This window comes from Python bivittatus, unplaced genomic scaffold (assembly GCF_059951505.1).
Source record: "Python bivittatus isolate LINGU-HERP-01145 unplaced genomic scaffold, Pbiv_v1 ctg000590_np1212, whole genome shotgun sequence".
NCBI classification, from domain to species: Eukaryota; Metazoa; Chordata; class Lepidosauria; order Squamata; family Pythonidae; genus Python; species Python bivittatus.
The window spans coordinates 27,371-50,830 of NW_028277086.1; the positions used below are offsets into that span (position 1 = coordinate 27,371).

Consider the following 23,460-nt stretch of genomic DNA (forward strand, 5'->3'; position numbering starts at 1 on the left):
AAATCTAAATTTTTTTTTTTTTAATCTGAAAACCTTCAGTAGACAGAGTCCATCCCTATTCCAGGCTAACTGTTCCCTTGCTTCATAGCTCTTCCTGGCAGGAAACCCCATATTCAGTTTGAATCTACTTTCATTTCAGCCCATGTCCTGCCTTCAGTTTCAGCAGAGAACAGCCTCTGAGATATTTAGAGATCATTTCTAGATTTTGAATTTCCTCTTCTGCAAACTCAACATGCCCAGCTCTTTCAGCCATTCCTCTGTGGCTTGGTTTCTGCCATCCCAACTTGCCTATACCTGCCAGTATGGATTTAATATTTCCCATCCAGATTTGGTGGGGCAGGGGCAGGGGCAGGGTGTCTTAGACCTGTCTTTGTGGAACATCATCCTGTTGGACCTGGCCCCATGTTCAGGTTGGTCATGGCCATTTTGAATTACAGTTTTGACCTCCCATTTTGCAGACTGGGTCACCTGCAAACTCAAGAAGCATACCTTCCAGGCTGTTTATAAAGACAGTGAATAGGAGGAGGTCAAGCACAGAGTTCTGAAGTCCCTGTGTGGTACTGACGCAGAGCAGTTTGCAGCCACTCTTTGGGCACAGTTATTCAATTAGCTGCAAATCGCAAAGAGATATACCATTCATATATCTCACCTATCCTCAGGGAATACACAAGGACCAAGATGCTACAGGTATACTACATCCAGAGCCTTTCTTCAGGCTACCAACCCTGTGACTCTGTCAGGGACATAAGGTGAATCAGACACCATCTGTTCTTGCGAAACCCATGCTAGCTCCTGGTCCCTGACCCCAACCCTAACCCTAACCTTGACCCTAACTCAGTGGCTATGTTATCTCCCAGGCCTTCCCTTTTCTAAATACTGGGAAGAGGTTTCTTCTTCTCCAGCCTTCTGGCACCAGAACAGTTCTGCAGGAATTTTTGAAGACACAGTGTTTCTGAGGTCCAGCTTCTGCCAGCTTCTTCAGCGTCCTGGAATGTAATTCATCTAGCCATGGAAACCTGCATTCATTTGTGGCAGGAAGGCAGATTCTTGCCATATTTCACTATACCTTTAACACCTTTGATAGGAGAATGCACTTACTTTGGGCAGCTGCATTAACCGTAGGACTGCAGACTGTGGAGCTGAACTTTGGCTTTGGGCAAGCATTTCTTGCCTCATTCACTCTTCGCTGGGAAGCCGCCACAACTCCCCAAAGCGGAGGAGACCCACGCGATGGAAGAGGCTGTGTCTCTCCCTGCATCAGACAGTGGGCTTTGAGAGGGGAACTGGCATCTGTGGAACCAGACTGCTCTCTTTGAAGGTGCTGCTTCTGAGCTTGGTTGCTGGCCTTCCATTCCAAGATCAGCTGAGGAAAGGAGGGACGGAGGGACGGAGGGAAAGAAAGAACTAGTTGAGTTTCAAAAATTGCTTTTGTGGCCAAAGGAGCCAAGATAACAGGACAGGGAGGACTAAAACTGTATTTGCAGTGGAAATTCTAAAGAGGATGGAGAAGGGGCAGGGGAGAGAGCCTTTTTAAGCAGGATCCAGCCAGGGAGGAAAAACTTTAGCAGTAACTATGGATGGTCTCCCAGCCTCATGCATCCCAAGTCTTCCAGCCCTTTGAGAGTCCTCCCAGACCCCTCTCTTTTGTGCAGCTCTGTGAAAGACAGGAAGGGCTGGAGCCTTGCCTCCACCTGGTCTTTATGGACCATTCCCATTTGCCTCTGTGGCATCACAAGAACAGGCTCCTGTTCTGATGCAGCCACAGAAACTGCATCATTTCCTTCAGCAACAGAGCAGGTAAAAGAGCTATTTGTTACGGGCAAGGCATTTTGTAGTGACTTATGACCCTACACTAACTGGCTTTCCCAAATTTCAGGCAGAGGGAGCTCTTTCTCATTAAGACTTAATTGGATGACACCATTGGTACGTAAAGCAGATGTTCTCCCACCAAACCCTGCCATACAATCCCACTTTAGAGAGAGACCAAACTCTGGGGGTGGGGGGGGCAAGGAAGGGAAAAGCACAGAGGCTAAGACAAAATAGGGGATGTGGAAACAAATCCCAAAGGGTGACATGGCTGCAACTTTGCTCAGCCCGCCAGCCCTCCAACTAGACTTTAGGTTTCCAAGCTAGAGGCAATGCTGCACACAGGGAGGTTTCAGCCAATGGAAAATACTGGCAGTGAAATGATGTACAGCAGCCAAGGGGGGCACAGGGCCCCAGTGCTGCATTGGCTCACTCTTGCTTTCTAAACTCAAGAAACCAGCACAGGAGACATCTTAGAGAAGGGAAAGATATTCAAAGGCAGCCACTGAACATCTCTGAAATATCCAGAGTACAGTTGGTCATAAAAGCAAATGGGTGGATTGCTTCCCGGAATCCCCCCATCCACCCCACCTCCAAAAAGCCTCCACTATTCTGATTTTCCATGGAGTCTCTCTAGGGCCAGAAACATTACTGGAAATAAAGATAATTCTCAATATTGACACTCAGCTTTGCATCATGACCATTCATATTATTTTCTGAATCTTAAAAAAAAAAATTAAGTGAGATAGAGCACAGAAAGTTGATTGCAATGAAGGAGGTACCTACAGGCCCAATATTGCTTACCCCTGCCCGATAAGAGTTTCCAGTGGCCTGGACTCAGCATACCTTGGAGCTGACTCCATTCTCCACAGGTCACTTAAGTATTAAATCAGACAGTGGGGCAAAAAAGTATTTAGTCAGCCACCAATTGTGGCTGCTCCCACTTAAAAAGATGAGAGAGGCCTGTAATTTTCATCATAGGTATACCTCAACTATGAGAGACAAAATGGGGAAAAAAATCCAGAAAATCACATTGTCTGATTTTTAAAGAATTTACTTGCAAATCATGGTGGAAAATAAGTATTTGGTCACCTACAAACAAGCAAGATGTCTGGCTCTCACAGACCTGTAACTACTTCTTTAAGAGGCTCCTCTGTCCTCCACTCGTTACCTGTAGTAATGGCACCTGTTTGACCTTGTTATCAGTATAAAAGACACCTGTCCACAACCTCAAACAGTCACACTCCAAACTCCACTATGGCTAAGACCAAAGAGCTCTCGAAGGACACCAGAAACAAAATTGTAGACCTGCACCAGGCTGGGAAGACTGAATCTGCAATAGGCAAGCAGCTTGGTGTGAAGAAATCAATTGTGGGAGCAATAATTAAACAATGGAAGACATACAAGACCACTGATAATCTCCCTCAATCTGGGGCTCCATGCAAGATCTCACCCCGTGGGGTCAAAATGATCACAAGAACGGTGAGCAAAAATCCCAGAACCACACGGGGGGACCTAGTGAATGACCTGCAGAGAGCTGGGACCAAAGTAACAAAGGCTACCATCAGTAACACACTATGCCCCCAGGGACTCAAATCCTGCAGTGCCAGGCGTGTCCCCCTGCTTAAGCCAGTACATGTCCGGGACCGTCTGAAGTTTGCTAGAGAGCATTTGGATGATCCAGAAGAGGAGTGGGAGAATGTCATATGGTCAGATGAAACCAAAGTAGAACGTTTTGGTCTAAACTCAACTTGTCGTGTTTGGAGGAGAGAGAATGCCGAGTTGCATCCAAAGGACACCATACCTACTGTGAAGCATGGGGGTGGAAACATCATGCTTTGGGGCTGCTTTTCTGCAAAGGGACCAGGACGACTGATCCGTGTAAAGGAAAGAATGAATGGGGCCATGTATCGTGAGATTTTGAGTGAACACCTCCTTTCATCAGCAAGGGCATTGAAGATGAAACGTGGCTGGGTCTTTCAGCATGACAATGATCCCAAACACACCACCCGGGCAACGAAGGAGTGGCTTCGTAAGAAGCATTTCAAGGTCCTGGAGTGGCCTAGCCAGTCTCCAGATCTCAACCCCATGGAAAACCTTTGGAGGGAGTTGAAAGTCCGTGTTGCCCAGCGACAGCTCCAAAATATCACTGCTCTAGAGGAGATCTGCATGGAGGAATGGGCCAAAATACCAGCAACAGTGTGTGAAAACCTTGTGAAGACTTACAGAAAACGTTTGACCTCTGTCATGGCCAACAAAGGATATATAACAAAGTATTGAGATGAACTTTTGATATTGACCAAATACTTATTTTCCACCATGATTTGCAAATAAATTCTTTAAAAATCAGACAATGTGATTTTCTGGATTTTTTTCCCCATTTTGTCTCTCATAGTTGAGGTATACCTATGATGAAAATTACAGGCCTCTCTCATCTTTTTAAGTGGGAGAACCTGCACAATTGGTGGCTGACTAAATATTTTTTTGCCCCACTGTAGATGTTTGCTTTGCCCTGGAGATCCACAAAAACAGAGCTGTGCATCTCCTGAAAGTAGTGAAAGATGGTTTCATCCTTTGGAAACCAAGGAAGGATGTAATTAGAAGCACATTATAGGTAGTCCTTGTTTGGTGACCACTCGTTCAGCAACCGTTCAGAATTACAATGGTGCTGAACCAGGAGACTTAGGACCGTTTCTCATAGTTGTGGCCATCGCAGGGTCTCCGTGGTCACGTGATGGCAATTTGGATGCTTGGCAACTGGCTCACAACAATGACAGTCGCAACATTCCGCGGTCATGTGATTACCATTTGTGACCTTCACGGCCAGCTTCCAACAAGCAAAGTCAATAGGGAAGACAGCAGGTCACAAATGGCGATCACGTAACTGGGGGACTGCACAGGATTCGCCTAACGAAGGCAACTGGAATTGCCACAACTAGTGTCGTAAGTTGGTTCAATCATGCGACGTTGCGCTTTGCAACCATGCACTTAGCAACAGAGTTGCCAGTCCCAATTACCATAGTTAAGTAAGGACTACCTGTATATCCATGCCAAATCCATACTATTTAATATCTATACAAAACCAAAGGGAAAGGTCATCCATCAGTTCAGGGTAAAGTATTATTGTTACTCTGATGCTAAACTATATATTGCCACCTTTGCTCAGGCCAGAGATCCTGGGATATCTTGGCCCAGTATCTGGAGAATGTTGGGGACCAGAAGGGGAGAAACAAGGTCAGATTAAACTCTAATAAAATGGAGTTAATGTTTGTCCATTAACTTTTAGCCTTTTGAGAACTCTGATTCAAGAACTCTGTCCTAAACAGGGGCAGATCTGTGACTTGGGGAATCCTCCTGGTCTCATGGCTCCTGCTTGAATAGCTTTTGTCCATCACTGGCTGGTACACTAATTATGGCCCTACTCATGACCTTTTCACTGCATGCTTGGATGATTGCAACATGCTGCATATGGGGCTATCTTTGAAGACAACTCAGGACCCACAATGGGTACAGGCTGCTAGCTGGGGAAATCTGCTATTATAAGATAATACCCATTTTACAGTTGCTGCCCTGGTTACCAGTAGGCTTCCAGGCCCAATTCAAAGTGTTGGTTATTCTCTAGAAAGCCCTATACAACATAACACCAGAATACGTCAGGGATCACCTTACACAATAGGGTTCTGTGAGGACATCTAGGAAGATCTGGTCAACATTCCACCTTTGTGAGAGATGTGTGGACTACAAGACAGACACTCTCTCTGGTGGTCCCTATTTTATGGAGCACACTGCCCCCAGAAGTGCACTAAGATCTTTCACTACTGGCATTCAAGGAAGCACTGGTGTTTGACAGCTACCTAATGAGTACTAGATGATCATTCTTCATGGTTTTTGCTATATTTTAATGACTGGAATACCTATTTTATGTTCATGTTTTATTGTATGGCATCCAGAATCCTTTGATGGGACAGTGTAAAAATGGCTATAAATAAAAACAAATAAACAAATGTTCTTGGATAAACAGGAAAAGCAGTAAATACAGAGGAAGCCAGGTTTGTGTTAAGTAAGACTGGGTAGCCTATGGCCCACATGGGGATCGCCAAAGCTTCCTAGGATAAACTTGCTGAAATTAGAGGCAAAATTACCATTTCCAGCAGCATGATTTCTTGGGGCCTTTTTCCAACAATTTAAGTTGTAAAATATGCATTAAATCTCCAGTGAGGAAGGTAGAGAAGCCTGGTCCCATTACACAATCAGCATTACTGGCCATTGGGGGGGGGGGGAACCATTTAAAGACCAATTTAAAAAATAAATAAAAATGCAGCCCCTTGAGGAAAAAAGTCATCTGCCCCTCACAGAATGCTAGTTCTGGAAGGGGCCATTTAGGCCATGCATTCCAACTCCCTGCTCAAAGCCAAACAAATCAGAATCCAAGCATCCCCAACACATAGTGGTCTAGGGTCTCCATGAACATTTCCGCTGAAGGGGGACTGGCCAACTCTCGAAACGCCTGCCTCCACTGCCAAACTGCTCTGGCTGCTAGGAAGCCTTTCCTACAGTTTGTCTGGAATCTGTCTTCCTGCATTTTGGAATATTACCATGCCAGGCATGTCTTGTCCTATATATCAGACCCTTGCCACATGATTCCTAAGTGAAGAACTTGACTGATTTGTGTTAAGCTTCATTTTCTTTTTTTCAACCACTTCTTTAACTAACAGGTCCATTCTAAATTTTGTTTCTGACTTCAATGGTATTAGCTATCTCACCCATTCTCTGTCGTCTGAAAACCTGATAAGTACACCCTCTGTTCCACTCATCCAGGCTTTATTATTAAAATACTAAACTCGTAACACTTCTCTTGACCAATTCACTGAACACTCTCTGACAAACACTGACAAACACCGAACTGGGATGTCATCGAACTCGCATTGCAATAACTCACTAATCAGAATGCCTTGACATATTTCACAAAAAGCTTTGCCAAAATCACGGCAATACTGTGTCCACAATACTCCCATGATATACTGCGATAAAGGGAGGAAAAGTTAGCTTGACACGTTCAAGATGACCCTGCACTATTTCCAAGATCTCAAAGACTAATTGTGATGAACAACTGTCCAGAATGTTCTCTGTAATGTCAGATGGAGTAAGTCCATGGATTCGCCTTTTCCCCTCTTTTGGAAGAACAGGACACGTGCCATCTCTCAGCCCTCTGGGCCATTAAGGATCCTTCCAAGGTTACGACTACAGGCCCCTCGGATCCATTCTGTGCTCGCAGCAGGGCATTACCTCATAAACTCGATTGCGATACTCAGCCACCGAGAGCTGCACATCATCAGCAAGAGGAAGGGTCACATTGTAGTCTAGAGCAGGTTCTTTGGCAGCACAGTGGAACCTACAGAGAGACGGCCTGGTGAGCACAAAGGTAACCAAAGAAGGCTGAAACAGGCACAGGAATAGCTTTGCACACTGATCTCGCAGCACAGGAGAGACAGAATGGCTGCACCCAAGCTCCATGGAGCTTTCACCTTTGCACATAGGGATGCTCCAGCGCCTCCTCTGCCGTTATCCGCTTCTCAGGGTTAAACACCAAGAGCTGTTTCAGAAGGTCCAGGGCCTGGGGAGGGGTGGAGGCAGGCAAAAGTTCCTCCAGGGTCAGCTGGGGCCTGCAGTCAGACAAAAAACATGCTGCAGTTCCAATCCATAGAGCACTCCCAGCCAGCCTTACCCGGTGCCCTTGCTAGGGTGAAAGGGTGAAACTTCTCTGGAACTGTGATCCTTTCAGCAAACGAAAACACTCACTGGCAGCTCGCACGGTTGATAACAGAGGCTCGGTAGACAGAATGGAAGGCCTCCAGATCTGCAAAGCAAAGCAACAGATCGGGGTCCCTGAGAGAAGGAAGAGCCTTCGACCTAAGCAGCACCTGCTTAGGGCCCAGCTTCAGACAACAAAAAGTTACCGATTCTCTCCTTCCCTGATCTTTCAGGCATGTCACCACGTAAGAGGGGGAGACTCCAGCAGGAGTTAGGCCAGAAGACTGCTCTCCCAAATGAGAAAACACCACAAGGGCCAGAGACCACCTTCTCCAGCTGGAATCAACCCCCCTGATCCCAGGGAAAATGCAATGATCGCATACAACTGGGATGCAAGGGGGATGAGGTCAGTGGCCCTGCCTTGGCCAGGCTATGGAACAGCCTCCTCGTTGACCTCAGGGTGGCCTCTACAATGTTGGCCATGCCCCTTCCCAACCTTAACCTAACCCTAACCCTTCATCCAAAGCCTCTGAACTTTCCCCTCACCCTCCATGCAGGCAATTTAGCCAATGGCCACTCCTGCCATGCCCTCCAGGACCCAGCCTCCTCCTCCTATCAGGCCCTGGCAGGTTGAGGATACCCCTGCTGTACTCTCACTGCCCCTGGGAGGGGCCCCTCTACAAGTCATTCTCTGTTCTACGGATCAAGGACAACCTGTTTGTCCATCGGTGCACTTGATCCATGGACCTGGCTGCCTTCCCTTCCCACTTCAGTCTCTGCTTACTAGGTGAAAGCAGACACTCATTCCCCCTGGTGGGCAATCAGCTGCCCTCAGGACAAGCCCTGACTTTACCGTCGGCAGCTATTCAGCAGGCCACCTGTCCATCTACTCCTTAGAACACACAGCTTCTCAGGTCAGTCTTCTGTTAAAGCCCTTGACGGCTCATTCAGTAGGGGGTTTCCATGGAACTCCCGTTGGCTTCCACCTCTCCCTTAAGAAGGTTCCCTCAGGGTCTCATCTGTAGGGACCACTGAGGAGGGCCTTCTCAGCTTTTCCAGCATGGCCTAGGGTCTGAGAGGACAACTTTCATGCCTCCTGCAGGGTGGAGAGTTTTACAGAATGGTTGTTGGCACTGCCTGGTATATTTGGGTAAATACTACTTAGTTTTTAATTGGGTTACACTACTGGGTATCTCCCCTTCATGGATCACTGCCTTGTCGTGGCGAAGGGGCTTGCGTAACTCAGTGAAGCCATGAGCTATACCGTGCAGGGCCACCCAAGACGGACAGGTCATGACAGAGAGTTCTGACAAAATGTGGTCCACTGGAGAAGGAAATGGCAACCCACTCCAGTGTCCTTGCCAAGAAAACCCCATGGACAATGTTAAAAGGCTAAAAGATATGACGCCAGAAGAGGAGCCCCTCAGGTCGGAAGGTGTCCAATATGCTACTGGGGAAGAGCGGAGGGCAATTCCAAGTAGCTCCAGAAAGAGTGAAGTGGCTGGGCCAAAGCCGAAAGGACGTTCAGCTGTGGATGTATCTGGAAGCGAAAAGAAGGTCCGATGCTGTAAAGAACAATATTGTATAGGTACCTGGAATGTAAGATCTATGAACCAAGGCAAGCTGGATGTGGTCAAACATGAGATGACAAGACTGAACATCGACATCTTGGGAATCAGCGAACTGAAATGGACGGGAATGGGTGAATTTAATTCGGGTGACCATTATATCTACTACTGTGGGCAAGAAACCCTTAGAAGAAATGGAGTTGCACTCATAGTCAATAAGAGAGTCGGAAAGGCAGTAATGGGGTACAACCTCAAAAACGACAGAATGATCTCAGTGCGTATCCAAGGCAAACCATTCAATATCACAGTCATCCAAGTCTATGTCCCAACCACTGATGCTGAAGAAGCTGAGGTTGACCGCTTCTATGAAGACCTACAACATCTTCTAGAACTAGCACCAAAAAAAGATGTCCTTTTCATCATAGGGGATTGGAATGCTAAAGTGGGAAGCAAAGGAGTAATCGGAATAACAGGCAGGTTTGGCCTTGGAGTACAAAATGAAGCAGGGCAAAGGCTAATAGAGTTCTGTCAAGAGAACAAGCTAGTCATAGCAAACACTCTTTTCCAACAACACAAGAGACGACTCTACACATGGACATCACCAGATGGTCAATACCGAAACCAGATTGATTATATACTTTGCAGCCAAAGATGGAGAAGCTCTATACAGACAGCAAAAACAAGACCAGGAGCTGACTGTGGCTCAGATCATGAGCTTCTTACTGCAAAATTTAGGCTTAAATTGAAGAATGTAGGGAAAACCACTAGATCACTCAGGTATGACTTAGATCATATTCCTTGTGAGTACACAGTGAAGGTGATGAATAGATTTAGAGGATTAGATTTGGTAGACAGAGTGCCTGAAGAACTATGGACGGAGGTCCGTAACATTGTACAGGAGGCAGCAACTAAAACCATCCCAAAGAAAAAGAAATGCAAGAAAGCAAAATGGCTGTCTGATGAGGCTTTACAAATAGCTGTGGAAAGAAGGAATGCGAAAAGCAAGGGTGAAAGGGAAAGATATAAGCAACTGAATGCAGATTTCCAGAGAATAGCAAGGAGAGATAAGAAGGCCTTCTTAAATGAACAATGCAAAGAAATCGAGGAAAACAATAGAATGGGGAAGACTAGAGATCTCTACAAGAAAATTGGAGATATGAAAGGAACGTTTAGTGCAAAGATGGGCATGATAAAGGACAAAAAAGGCAGGGACCTAACAGAAGCAGAAGAGATTAAGAAGAGGTGGCAAGAATACACAGAAGAACTATACAAGAAAGATCTTAATGTCCCTGATGTCCACGCTGGTGTGATCACTGACCTTGAGCCAGACATCCTAGAGAGTGAAGTCAAGTGGGCCTTAGGAAGCATTGCTAACAACAAGGCTAGTGGAGATGACAGTATTCCAGCTGAGTTATTTAAAATACTAAAAGATGATGGTGTTAAAGTGCTGCACTCAATATGCCAGCAAGTTTGGAAAACGCAACAGTGGCCACGGGATTGGAAAAGGTCAGTTTATGTTCCAATTCCAAAGAAGGGCAACGCCAAAGAATGCTCAAACTATCGCACAATTGCACTCATTTCACATGCTAGCAAGGTTATGCTCAAAATCCTACAAGCTAGGCTTCAGCAATACATGATCCGAGAACTACCGGATGTACAAGCTGGGTTTCGAAGAGGCAGAGGAACTAGAGATCAAATCGCCAACATTCGCTGGATCATGGAGAAAGCACAAGAGTTCCAGAAAAATATCTACTTCTGCTTCATTGACTATGCAAAAGCCTTTGATTGTGTGGATCACAACAAACTGTGGCAAATTCTTAAAGAGATGGGAGTACCAGACCACCTTACCTGTCTCCTGAGAAATCTGTATGCGGGCCAAGAAGCAACAGTCAGAACCGGTCATGGAACAACCGATTGGTTCAAAATAGGGAAAGGTGTACGACAAGGCTGTATACTGTCACCCTGCTTATTTAACCTATATGCAGAGTACATCATGAGAAATGCCAGGCTGGAAGAATCACAAGCCGGAATTAAGATTGCAGGGAGAATCATCAACAACCTCAGATATGCGGACGATACCACCCTAATGGCAGAAAGTGAAGAAGAACTAAAGAGCCTCTTGATGAGGGTGAAAGAGGAGAGTGCGAAAGCTGGCTTGAAACTCAACATTAAAAAAACTAAGATCATGGCATCTGGACCCATCAATTCCTGGCAAATAGAAGGGGTAGAAATGGAAGCAGTAACAGACTTCATTTATTTGGGCTCCAAGATCACCGCAGATGGAGACTGCAGCCATGAAATTAAAAGACGCTTGCTCCTTGGGAGGAAAGCTATGGCAAGCCTAGATAGCATATTAAAAAGCAGAGACGTCACCTTGCCGACAAAGATCCGCATAGTCAAAGCTATGGTTTTTCCAGTAGTAATGTATGGCTGTGAGAGCTGGACCATAAAGAAGGCTGAGCGTCGAAGAATTGATGCCTTTGAACTGTGGTGCTGGAGAAGACTCTTGAGAGTCCCCTGGACTGCTAGGAGGTCAAACCAGTCAATCTTAAAGGAAATCAACCCTGACTGCTCATTGGAAGGATCGATAATGAAGCTCAAGCTCAGATACTTTGGTCACCTAATGCGAAGAGAGATCTCTTTGGAGAAGACCCTGATGCTGGGAAAGATTGAAGGCAAAAGAAGAGGACGGCAGAGGATGAGATGGTTAGATAGCATCACTGAAGCAATGAGCATGAAACTGAGCAAACTCAGGGAGGCAGTGAAGGACAGGAAGGCCTGGCGCAATATGGTTCATGGGGTCACGAAGAGTCGGACACGACTTAATGACTAAACAACAACTGGGTATCTACATCAGTCAGTCAGTTTAGGGCTTAAGTGGCATATAAATCCAGGAAATACAAATAAACAAACATCCCTGCAAACTCCTTTTGCCCTTTCATTTTTCCAGTGGGCACCCTGAAAGAATCTTCAGTTCTGACCTGAAAGCCCTGGGCTTAGAGATTGAAACCCACATCCTGGGGAGAAGCCAGGGCCAGGCCACAGCTCAGCACTTAGAGGCAGGTGCCACCTGAGTAGGGAAAGGCCAGTGGGAGGGCGTGTCAAAAGGCAGGTTTGAAAAAGTGCTTTAACAGGCATCTTCAGGGAGCGGCTGGTCTATCCCCTTTCCTCTTCCATTTACTTCTCTAGAGATCCTAAACGAGACCTGCCACGCTGCTCTCTGCCTCCCTTACTGTTTCCTGCACTTCCCTGTTTGCGTGACGACATACCGAGCCACAAACTAGTCACGCTTGTCTGGTGGGCTGTGCAGAACAGAGTTGAAACCTAGAAAACTGAGTTGAATAAGCTATGATTAAGTTGAACTGTGGGGGCATCCACTGTATGGCCCCAGAGGCCATTTTTATGTGAGGCACTGTTATGCGACCCCTCTTCGTTTTCATTTCTGGATTTGGACTATGTCCAAATGACACCCCCACCCCCCAAGCAACCTCGGTTAGCTTCTGGGCAGTCTATCGGACCCAGGGCTTTTCATGATTTCTGGACCCAGAAAGAAGGCTTACTTTGCTGTTAAGCTTCCTTTCTGGCTTTGGGACACAGACACAAGAGCCATTTCAAAATGAGGCTGGTCCACGCTGTCTCTGTGGCTGGGGGCAGAAAGGGGGTGCTGGGTGGTTCTCTACCCTGACTCTGGTGGCGCTGTCCACAATTTGGCCAATTTGGTGGCAATTTGTTTCCCAGACATTACCTTCCTGCTCCTCAAAACTCGGGAGGTGACAGAGGTGATTGGGTTGCTGATCTCCGTGTGTCCTCTCAGTTCCCTAGACTGTCTGGCACTGGAATCCTGCACAAATCCTACACTTCGCAGGCAGTTGAACTAGATGACATCTGAGGTCCCTTCCAACCCTATGATTCACTTCCACTCTGACCCTGGATTCAGCTCCACTTCAAGAAAGCAAATGCCTTTCTTCCCAGCAATATAGCCAGGGACCCAAAAAGCGAGTATCATTTCAGAAAGGGGAGAACCAGGGCATCTGTATGCGCCAGCCCAGTGAACCCTGGCTGAGGAAGAAGGTAGAGATAGTGGTTCCTGCCAATGTATCTTATCAGGAGGACTGGAGTCAGTACCAAGCTCCTCGAGAGTCCAACTCCCTGAGAGTTTTACAGTGTGAGATCTTCAGAAGCACCTGATTTTTAAGAAAGGAAAACATCAAACATGCCAGGACTATTGTCTTTATTCCTGCTTGTGAAAGTATTCAAAAGCTCCCTGTCTGTGCACCAGCCGGACTCAGCAAGAGGAACAGCAAAATATCTTCTGGATCCACAAGGCATTTTAGGACACAAACCAGTAAGATTCTGGAGGAAGCCTTCAGCAAAGCAGGAAACAAAGCGATGGTGATTAAAAAATGCAGCTTGTTACAACCAGGAAGGGAGTTGTACACAGCTCCACCTATCTGACACATCAGCTCCAAGTAGACACACACACACACACACACACACACACACACACACAGAGTTCTTCTTACCTTCTGCACTCGGGGGAGGAATAATATGTAGAATCTGCTCTATCTGGTTGACTGTGGATGTCCCTGGGAACAAAGGCTTCCCGAGAAGCATTTCTCCCAAGATGCAGCCAATGCTCCACATATCCACCCCCTTGGTGTAACTGCAAGAAAGGAAGAAAAGGCAGCTGAAATCAGGGCTAGCTAAAAAGCTAAAAATGTGGGGAACAGAAAAAGGCAGCGGTCACCTAGAGCTGAGCATGGAAAAAGGCCAGTCTGTTTGTTACTGCAAACAAGCAATAAAAGAGGAATCACTAGATTTGTTTCCAAGAAGATCTAACCTGGGAAAACTGTTTCAACTGTCAGAGATCAACTGTTGGAAATGGCTTTGGTTTTGATATGATGATAAAGTTCCAGTACTAGTCATGCCATGTGATTTCATTAAGAAAGTGAACAAAGAAACTTTCTGGAGCTCATGATGAAATGTTATGTACAAGAATAATACTGAGGCTGAATCCAGCCAAGGGCTCATGCGGTCCAAAAATCTGCATCACGTAGCGGTTGTGGAAGAACAGGGTTTTTTGGTCACAAATGGCACAGTTTCTTTATATTAATTTTGAAGATAAATACCCACGCTTTAAAATCTTGCTGCTGTCACTTCAAAGTGATATGGTTACCTGATTTGCTTCCCCATTCCCACTCCAATTTGGCTCAAGGTTTGTGCAGCTCCCGTATACTTCGAGACCAGGTATGGACGACTGTCCAATTTGACAATTTGGAAGAATAAAAGAGGATCTCCTTCCTGCAATTTGTCCATTAAATTGAGGTATCACTGTACAGATTCACTCCTTTTCACTCTTTTTACTGTGTCCACTACTCACTGCCTCTCCCTCTCTCTCTCTCTCTTTCCCTTACGTTTCTGGTTGCCTTACTTAGAAGGATGTGGCAGGTAACTTAATGTGCTTTAGCAGAATGGAAGTGATTTTCCATTTGCTCCTAGTGGCCACCAGGAAAATCATTTTGTAAACCACCCAGAGAGCTTTGGCTATTGGGCAGTTTAAATTTTTAATGAACATGTAAGCAAAATAATTGCTTTCAATTTCACCTATCACTGCCCAGCAGCTACTGCTGTGATCAGAGAGTAGTAAATTATCACAGAATCATACAGTTAGAAGTCCTCTGGTCCAACCCCCTGCCGAGGGCAGTAGTCTTCAGACCATTCCAGATAGGTGGCTGCCAACTCTTGCTTGTACAAGATAGGCATTACCTGGCTTGGCAGTGGTACTTGTTGGAAGGATCTGGGCATCTTAAACATGAGCCCGCAATGTGCTGAAGTTGCTAAAAGAGTCAGTGCAATCTTGGGCTGCATCAGCAGAAGTATAATGTTGAGATCATGGGAAGTGATATCTCCACCCTACGTTGCACTGATCAGAGTGCCTAACCCCAACCCTAAGCCATTAGTAGCCTTTAGTTATAAGCCATGGTTAGGGTGCACAACAGAACAAGCTAGAAGCCAGATAACAGCAGATAAGTTGCACAAAACGAAGTGCTGGCAGGAAAGGGAATAGGGGATAAGAAGCACAGGTACACAAGAATTAGAAACAGGTAATCTTTGTTCAAATTGCCGCCCCGTACAATTCCCAGAGAAAGAAGCAAGTTAGAAATAACTACGTATGATCAATTTCAAGGTGTTCTTATCTTAATTCTATCATAGTTTGCTCCTAATAAGGCAATCGGGAAGATGACATATGTAAGTACTGTAGTGTGATAAAAGTGTGTGTTTGCATGTAATTTTTGTCTTCTCCTCTAACAGAACACCCTGTACCTACAGATTACTAACTTCAAAACAACTTCAGTGGTTGGTTGTATTACCTGTAATCCGGGATCAAGGGAGAGTTTTCCTGTAGTTCTGGTGTCACAGAGAGGATGCTGACACCTAGAGATCCAACCTGAATCAATCACACAGTGTTGCTGGCACTGCTGATTTTAGCAGACTCTCACTCCAGCAACTCCAGGATCTAACTCTGGCTGATGATGGTTCATTAGGGAGAAGACTGAACTTGGCAGAGAAGTCCTGTCCCATCATGCTCCAGGGTGTTGAAGGCATCTCTCTCAAGACATTGAAAGCAGATACTGTTAGTAGTTGGCTCCTGACAGTCACCTGCACCAGGCAGCCCCTGCCCTAACCTCCTCTGGTATAAGGTGATCTGTGATGCTGGGTGCTAAGAGAGTGAACTATGAGAGCCGTCCCAAAGAGGTGCGCCCCTCCTCCCCCATAGTCCAGAGCTGGACATCTTGCTGAAATTAACAGGAAGGTGCTTCAGCGGGAAGTGAGCATAGCAGTGGATTGACACGCAAGACCCACAAGAACACCCAACAGTTCCAGAGAGAGTGTCCCCCACGTGCATCAGCTGTAAATGCTACCTTCTGATAGGCAACGACAGTGACAATGGGAGGAGGAGACAGAGAGTCGTGCTGTTTCTTAGGAAGGAGACTCTGCAGTGGCTGCAGGAAAAAAAAGCGGAAACAAATAAACCAAAAGGAGCTTTGAAGTGTCCGTCCCAGGGTCATTTTGACAAAGACAGACTGGCCTATTTAGGAAGGAAATTACAGAAGGGCACTGGAGAAACGGAGAGGAAGGTGTAGTATGTGGAAGAAGGGAAGCTAATCCTCCGCACGGACTGCGCAATCGTAAGGGTGCAGCAGAGAGCAAGAGAGCCCTCCAGGAGTCTTGCACGCTCCATGCACCCACGGAGGGCTGCGCTGCCCTTTCCCTCCCTGGCTCGTTCCAATGAGTGCTGTGAGCACTGCCATTCACAGAAATTAACTCAGCACAGAAAAACAAATTCCATGTCATTCCAGAAACCAGTTGCTTTGGGTCTTGGAAATGGGCTTATTTGTTTTATAATGGCTATATGGTGATTCCTCTTGCTTTCCTTTGCTCTTCCTTGAATTTGGGGGCATCTGCTACAGTTCCTGTTAAAAAGATTGCTACCATAAGGTTTCCCACATATAGACTGGTGGCAATTTTTTGGGAAAGGTGGGGAAAGGATGTAGAGGATGAAGAAGTGGGAGAAGGTAGGCGTACCAAAAGCAGAAAATAGGTGTTCAACCAAGTCCGGTCTTGTTTAAGAGAAAGAAGACACACACACACACACACTGCATGGGTCACCAAAAGGCAGATTCGACTAAGGCAAGAGACTTTCCTTGAAAATCAACCAGTAATAAGGCAGAAGGGGAAATGGTGGCTTAAGTCCTCCCTGAGCACTCAGATCCTCTGCCCCAAAGAGGACTTCCCTACAAGCTCTCACTCTTAACATGGGTATCATTTTACAGCTTGTACCTTTGCAACTCAAAGAAGAAAAGTTGGGGGGGGGGGGAAGAAAGAAACAGGAGTGCAACCATTAAGAGGTGGCCAAATCTTATTTGCCAATTCTTATTTAAATTTACCGGCTCCTAAGCTGTCCTTTGTTTATGGAGGAATTTTTAAAAAATAGAGCCTCCAGCAGCCACAAAGCCGGAAGTGGCAGGAGCTCTGAAGAAACAAATTCATAGCTGATGGGAAAGTCTACTTCCAGATAAAGCAGTGGACTTGCCAGCGGTGCACAGGAGAATACGTCCAACCTTAGATGGCCCTGCGAACTGCTTCATTGCCGATACTGCAGCACTCAGTTACAGAAGAAGAAATGCAAACTCGCTAGTGCTGGAACCCAGGAGGCGTCTGTCAGAAACACCGGAGAGGTCCCTTAGCAATTAAGACCGCTGTCATTTCCTTTCGTCTCCGGCACAGACCTCGGTTGCAGTACTGATGATAAATGATGGTTCATAAGCAAGTCATTTTCAACCTGCATGAGATGGGGATGCTGAATAATGCTACTGGAAATATTTTTTCATTGCAATCCTTGGGATTGCGAACTTAAAATCCCGAGTGTTCCATAACATTTGGGGTAACGATTGCTTTGCTAATAGTTGTCTGGGTTTGTAATTTCTCTCATGGATGCCCTGTCAAACAGATGGCTCTTCCTCAAGCTCTTCCTGTCATTTCATTGCCCCAGAGTTATGCTCTTTGCAACAGGTCAAGGAAGAAGTTTAAAAGCTCTTCAAACCTTAGACAGACTGTTGCCTTAGAAGTGAAGGGCAGACAAATGGTAGTTGAGATTAACGAGATTGGCCAGCGTCCTGCGTGGCCTGGAGTGCTAACTGGATCAGGGCAGCGGTGCTTCCCACTGTCATCCTTTCAGTTGCTGAAGCTATGTCAGATGCGACACATGGATCCACAAGTCCTTCTCTGATTGGACATTCTGAACCAAGGAAGCAACCAGGTTGTTTCGGGTTCAAAACGGGGAGAATTGCTATGTGGTTTGCTCCTCTAGCTTCTAAACTGTACCCTCAATTTGGCTCAAGGTTTGTACAAACTTCATACTATAGTCAATCCAGGAGGTCAGAAACCCTGATTACGGAGAACAGTTCCCTTCTGTAAGAAACCTAGTGGCATTGTGCACTAGAAGGAATCTAACAAGCGTCTAGCTGGGAAACCCTAACCCTAACTCCACTCTACAGCTCCAGCTTGTTTAATCTGCCTTAAGCCCTCAAAAAGATATGGGAATTTGGGTGTTGCCATTATGACCCTGGAAAGGAAAAGTGAAGTAGGAGAGAACCACTCTCCCTCCTTCTAGAGATCTCATGGATTCCGTTCCTCACCATCTCGATGCAAGTAGGATCTCAGGGGCCCGGTACCAGCGAGTCGCAACATACTCAGTAAGTGCAGGGTTGCTTTCATCCTTTTCAATCTGACCCAGGGAACGAGCCAGCCCAAAGTCACACAGCTTCACAAAGCAGTCTCTGTCCAACAAGACGTTGGAAGGCTGGAAGTGAAAGGAGACAGAGAGAAATGGAGAGGGTGGGACCCATGCAACTACCAAATCATTCAGCCCACTGGCTTGGTTTGTGTCCAATTCTACTAGGAGCAGGTAAAAAAAAGGAAGTGCTCTTATCTTGGAATAGCATTGATCAAAGATGAGAGGTTTTCCTCCAACGTATTATAAAATAAATGTATTTTAAGGCCTCAGTGCAGGATGGGGAACATTTTTTGAGGGGAGGTTGGAACCTAGGAGGGGAGGGAAGGCCTAGTCCTTTCCCCTTAAAAGAATAATCCTTTATGGAGTATAATGAGGCTTTAAAATCTCCTTTGATGGAGCCTGCTTTAAAGCTTAACTGCTGAGTGATAAGTGACTTTTCTGGAGAGGGTGCATGCAAGATAACACAAGAGTGAATGGAGACAGAAGTAGGCACTGATGTGAGGGGAGCATGTCTGCAACAGATAGCCCCACCCAACCCAAGCTATGGACTCCTCCACCACGGGGGGCATTTCCTTCCACATACCTCCCTGGCGCCAATTGGCTTGGGGCCAAAAGCTTCCCTGCCCTTCCTGCATCGGGCTAGGATTCAGTTAGGAAATGGGCCATGAAACCACCACAAGACCCAGGGCTGATTACTTTCTCTCAATTTAACTGACCTCACAGGGCAGTCATAAGGATAAACTATACAACCCTAAGAATGTGGGGGAGGAGGAAGTGTAGAAGCGTAATAAATAAATGAAGTGCCTGGAAGAAGGATGGGGTGGTCAGGAGTAGCAGGCACACGCTGATAATCCAGTCCCAACTTTATCCTCACTTATTTCCATTAATTTAAGGCCTTCCTAATAAATAGGAATAAACTGAAAGAGGCTGTGGTGCACCATCTCCTCCACAAGTCCCTTTTCAGGGAAGGTGGTAGAGAGGGTGGTTGGGCTTCAGCCCCAGAAGACCCTGGAGGAAGCGGATTAACTGGACCCATATGAGTCAGGTTTCAAGGCAGGGCTTAGTACAGAGATGACATTGGCCGTGTTAGTACATGGCCTGGGGCGGATATCCCTCTTGGTGCTCCTTGATCCCTCAGTGGCGTTTGATACCATTGACCATGGTATCCTTCTGAATCAGCTACAGGGGTTGAGGGCAGGAGGCATCATTTTATAGTGTTTCTTCTCCTTTCTCCCTGGCTAGTTTCAATTGGTGTTGACAGGTGGGAAGAGATAATGCCCTTGGCCCTTTGCCTGTAGGGTGCTCAGGGTTTGATGCTGTCTCTCCTTCTATTTAACATCTACATGAAACCTTTGGGCAAAGTCTTCTGCCGGTATGGGGACAGGTATCATCAGTATGGGGGCGATACCCAGTTGCGTATCTCGACCCCTGGGCAGCCAAGGGATATGATCAAAGTCCTAACCCAGTGCCTGGAAGCTATGCAGGGCTGGATGGGGAGGAACAGGCTCAAGCTTAAACCTGACGAGACCGAGTGGCTGCGTCTACTTGGGCCCCCTGGATCCAGAGGCATTTCATCATCAACTCCCAGTGGGGTTGATGCACTTCACCATTCAAGACGTGTATGCAACCTAAGGGCTCTCTTGGACTCTCGGAGCCTGCTCAAAGAGCAGGTGGAAGCGATGCCCAAGAAGGCCTCGACACAAGCACATCTAGGCCATCTGGTCCAGGAGGCCCTTCGACAGCCACTCATGCCCTGATCGCCACACAGTGAAATGGGGCTGGTCCAGAATGCGGCAGTGCAGGAAGCGATGGGACTGCTGCCTTGCGTGCATGGGACCCTGCTGTTCTGCGAGCTGCACTGCTTCCAGATGCAATTCGAGGTTCTAGTCTCGTGCATAAAACCCTTCGCGGCAGAGGGCCTGGTCATCTGGAGGACCGCTTATCTCCAGTTGTCTCTGTCCGTCCAGTACGATCAAGCAGGGCGGGTACACTCTGGGTCCCACTGAGTAAGCAGTGTCACCTTGAGGCACCCAGGAAGCGCACCTGCCCTCGGGAACCATATCCCTCAGAAACTTTTGTGGCTCCCACCCTTATGTCATTTAAGGTCTGGTTGTTTCTCAAGACCCTGGGGACAGGGTGATCGTGGAGTTCCTTTAGGTATGGTTGGTTTAGGGATGGTGCTCTTTTCTTCTGGTCAGCTGTGTCTTTTTTAAAAAAAAAAAAGTCCCTTGTCTTTTTATTGGTAAGCTGCTCAGAATCGTTAAAGAGTTGGGGGACCCTGACATTTGATAAATAAATAAAGTAAATAAATACCTTCTGGTCCCTGTGAATAACATTTCCTGAGTGGATAAATTTGGTGGCTTTCAAGAGCTGGTACAGGATGTAGCATTTATGAATATCTTTCAGTAAATTTCCCTTCTTGATCACTGCATGCAAGTCTGTCTCTGAAACAGGGGACATAAAAGCAGCAGTGAATGCATTGTATCATGCAAAGTATACCTAGCCACTGTTTCGAGGGTGGCTGCAGGGCTAAGCACATCACCAGCACTGTTTGAGCAGAACACATCACAAACATGGTGTTTGGCTCTATGGAAAACAATGATGTTTCAGGCTCTGCTCTACTGGCAGAGCATAACCTCCCATTATGAATTTTCTGTAAAAGATTCTCCTATATACCTCCATTATTAAAGCACTTTTATTAGCCTAAAATCAAAAAATTCTGCTAATTGTTGCACAATTTAAACTGTCCTTAGATCCTTTTCTCTCAAGTCACATCCCTAAGTTTATCTCCCATTTCAAGCTTACTTCTGAAATGGCATTTACAAATGTTATTGCTTTTATTTACTTACTTACTTATTTATTTATTGGGTGCCTTCGAGTCAGTGTTGATTCCTGGCAACTGCCTGGACAAGTTTCTGCAATTTTGCTTATTTATTACAATTATTTTACATCCTGCCTTTCAGAAAAACAATCCTCCTAAAGCGTCTTACAACAATATAAATTACTGTAAATGAAAATACAATAAATATTTAAAAACAAGCAAACTTCTAGTATTCGAATCCAGCTGAATAGGCTCCTGTGGTGGTGGCTGCCTGCCTTCCTCCCTCTCTCACGGGAAGCTGGGAAGAGCTCACCCATCGATTCAAAAACCAGGTAAATGTCCTTGTCATTCTGAGCCCGTATGACGTTCAGGAGTCGAATGATGTTCGGATGCCCTCCGAATTCCTGCAAGACACAGGACAAATACAGCCCTTGCCTCATGCTCCCATCCACCTAAGCTGGCTTTGCAGGTTGGGGGTTGGGGGCACCATTTTACAGCAGTTCTTTTCCTTTCTCTGGGGCCGGTTCCCGTTGGTGTTGGCTTTGGGGGAGATCACTCCCTAGGCCCCTCCTGTGTAGGGTGCCAGAGGGTTCTATTCTGTCTCCCCTACTTTTCAATATCTGCATGAAACCACTGGGTCAGGTCCTCTGCCAGTTTGGGGTTATATCTTTTAATTATATCTTTGGACTCCAGGCTGGCCAAGCGAGACTGTCAGGATTCTGTCCCAGTGAAGTTGGTATGCAATCTGAGAGGCTTCCTGAACTCACAGCTCCTGCTTGAAGAGCAAGTGTCAGCTGTGGCCAGGATGGCCTTTGCACAACTCCATCTCGTGCACCAGTCGGGCCCTTTCCTAAATCGGGGGGCCCTTCAGTCAGTCGTGCCCTAGTCACCTTGCAGCTTGACTACTACATGGGGCTGCCCTTGAAGATCACCCAGAAGCTTCAACTGGTCCAAAACGTGGCAGTGCGAACAGTCATGGGCATGCCTCAGTATGCCCATGTAACACATCTGTTTCGCAAGCTATACTGCCGATTTGTTTCCAGATGCAGTTCAAGGTGTTGGATTTTTACCTTTCAACCTCTACATGGCATAGGGCCTGGTTACTTGAGGGACCACCAGTCCCCATTCAATCCTGCAGGGTTGGTGCACTCCAGGTTCCTTCAACTAAATAGTGCCAGCTATCAGGGCCCTCGAAGCGTGCCTTCTCTGCAGCAGCACCTGCTCTCTGGAACAAGGTTCCCCCCGAGGTCCAGATGGCCCCCACTCTGCTGTTGTTTAGAAGAGCCATGCAGACGTGGCTCTTCACCCAGGTCTTTGGTGAGGGAGAGTGAGGCCCCCCACTTCATTGCATTTGCCATCTTTTATCTTTATCTTTTATGCTTTATTGATTTTATTGTAATTTCTTTGATTGTTGTGAGCTACCCAGGGTCGTTGAGAGTCAGGTAGCATGCAAGCTTAATAAATCATTATCATTATCATTATCCTCATTATCACTGCACGCTGGGACGAACACAGAGTTGTTGCTCTTGCAGAATGCAAGTAAACAGTTAACTGGGCACTTCAAAAGTTACCAACAAAGCAAACCCTCCTAAGAAAAACATACAGACCGCAAAGTCTCCTTTATCTACTGTGTTGTGTAAGAGTCAACTGTTTGTATAAAACCCATTATTTGTTACAAAACTATTGAAACCTATACACAAATCCAAAATTATCGGTAGGAAGAACTGGCCAAGAGACACGTTTAAAAGGACTGCATAGCATTTACTCTGCATTTGTCTTCTCCAGCCACTTTAGGATTACTGTATTTAAGAGCAGCACTGTCTTTCAAGAAAAGAGCTCCTCAAGACGACCCACAAGACCTGGAGGGGGGAAAGAGCGGAGGGGCCAGAACGGAACGCGAATTTACCCAGCAGGCCAGCCGGCTTCCGCGGAGCCCGGGGAAGCCCCCGCTCCGCAGCCCCACCTGGTGGCGCTGCGTGAATCAGCAGGTTCCTCGGCCGCCGGCTGCGCTCCGTCCGGCCCGCGGGGTCGTTTCAGCCACCCCCGCGCCTCTCGCAGCGCTTTCCCCACGAACGGCGACGGCCCCGTGAGGCCCCCCAGGCCAGTCGGCCCCTCGGCCGCCCCCGGAGCCAGGCCGCCTCGCTGAAGGCCGAAGCCGTCCAGCGGGCCGGGCCGCGGGGCCGGGCTCAGCCTCCGCGGGCTTCCCCGGGGAGGCC

The 23,460-nt window shown here is 46.8% G+C and overlaps 1 protein-coding gene across 4 annotated transcripts in view; it reads right to left on the reverse strand.

Annotated features, from left to right (window-relative positions):
* The window catches only part of MAPK15 (mitogen-activated protein kinase 15), a 36,136-nt gene that overhangs the window by 11,208 nt on the left and 1,468 nt on the right, over positions 1–23,460 (reverse strand). The window contains exons 4-12 of one of the 4 annotated variants that reach the window (XM_088148704.1): positions 21,558–21,648; positions 20,737–20,867; positions 18,326–18,489; positions 16,049–16,129; positions 13,649–13,788; positions 7,606–7,663; positions 7,332–7,469; positions 7,093–7,198; positions 1,099–1,363 (exon numbers count right to left, since the gene is read on the reverse strand). In XM_088148704.1, coding sequence (XP_088004830.1) covers positions 1,099–1,363; positions 7,093–7,198; positions 7,332–7,469; positions 7,606–7,663; positions 13,649–13,788; positions 16,049–16,129; positions 18,326–18,489; positions 20,737–20,867; positions 21,558–21,648 — 1,174 coding nt within the window. The other 3 variants (XM_088148706.1, XM_088148707.1, XM_088148708.1) reach the window with 3 other exon arrangements.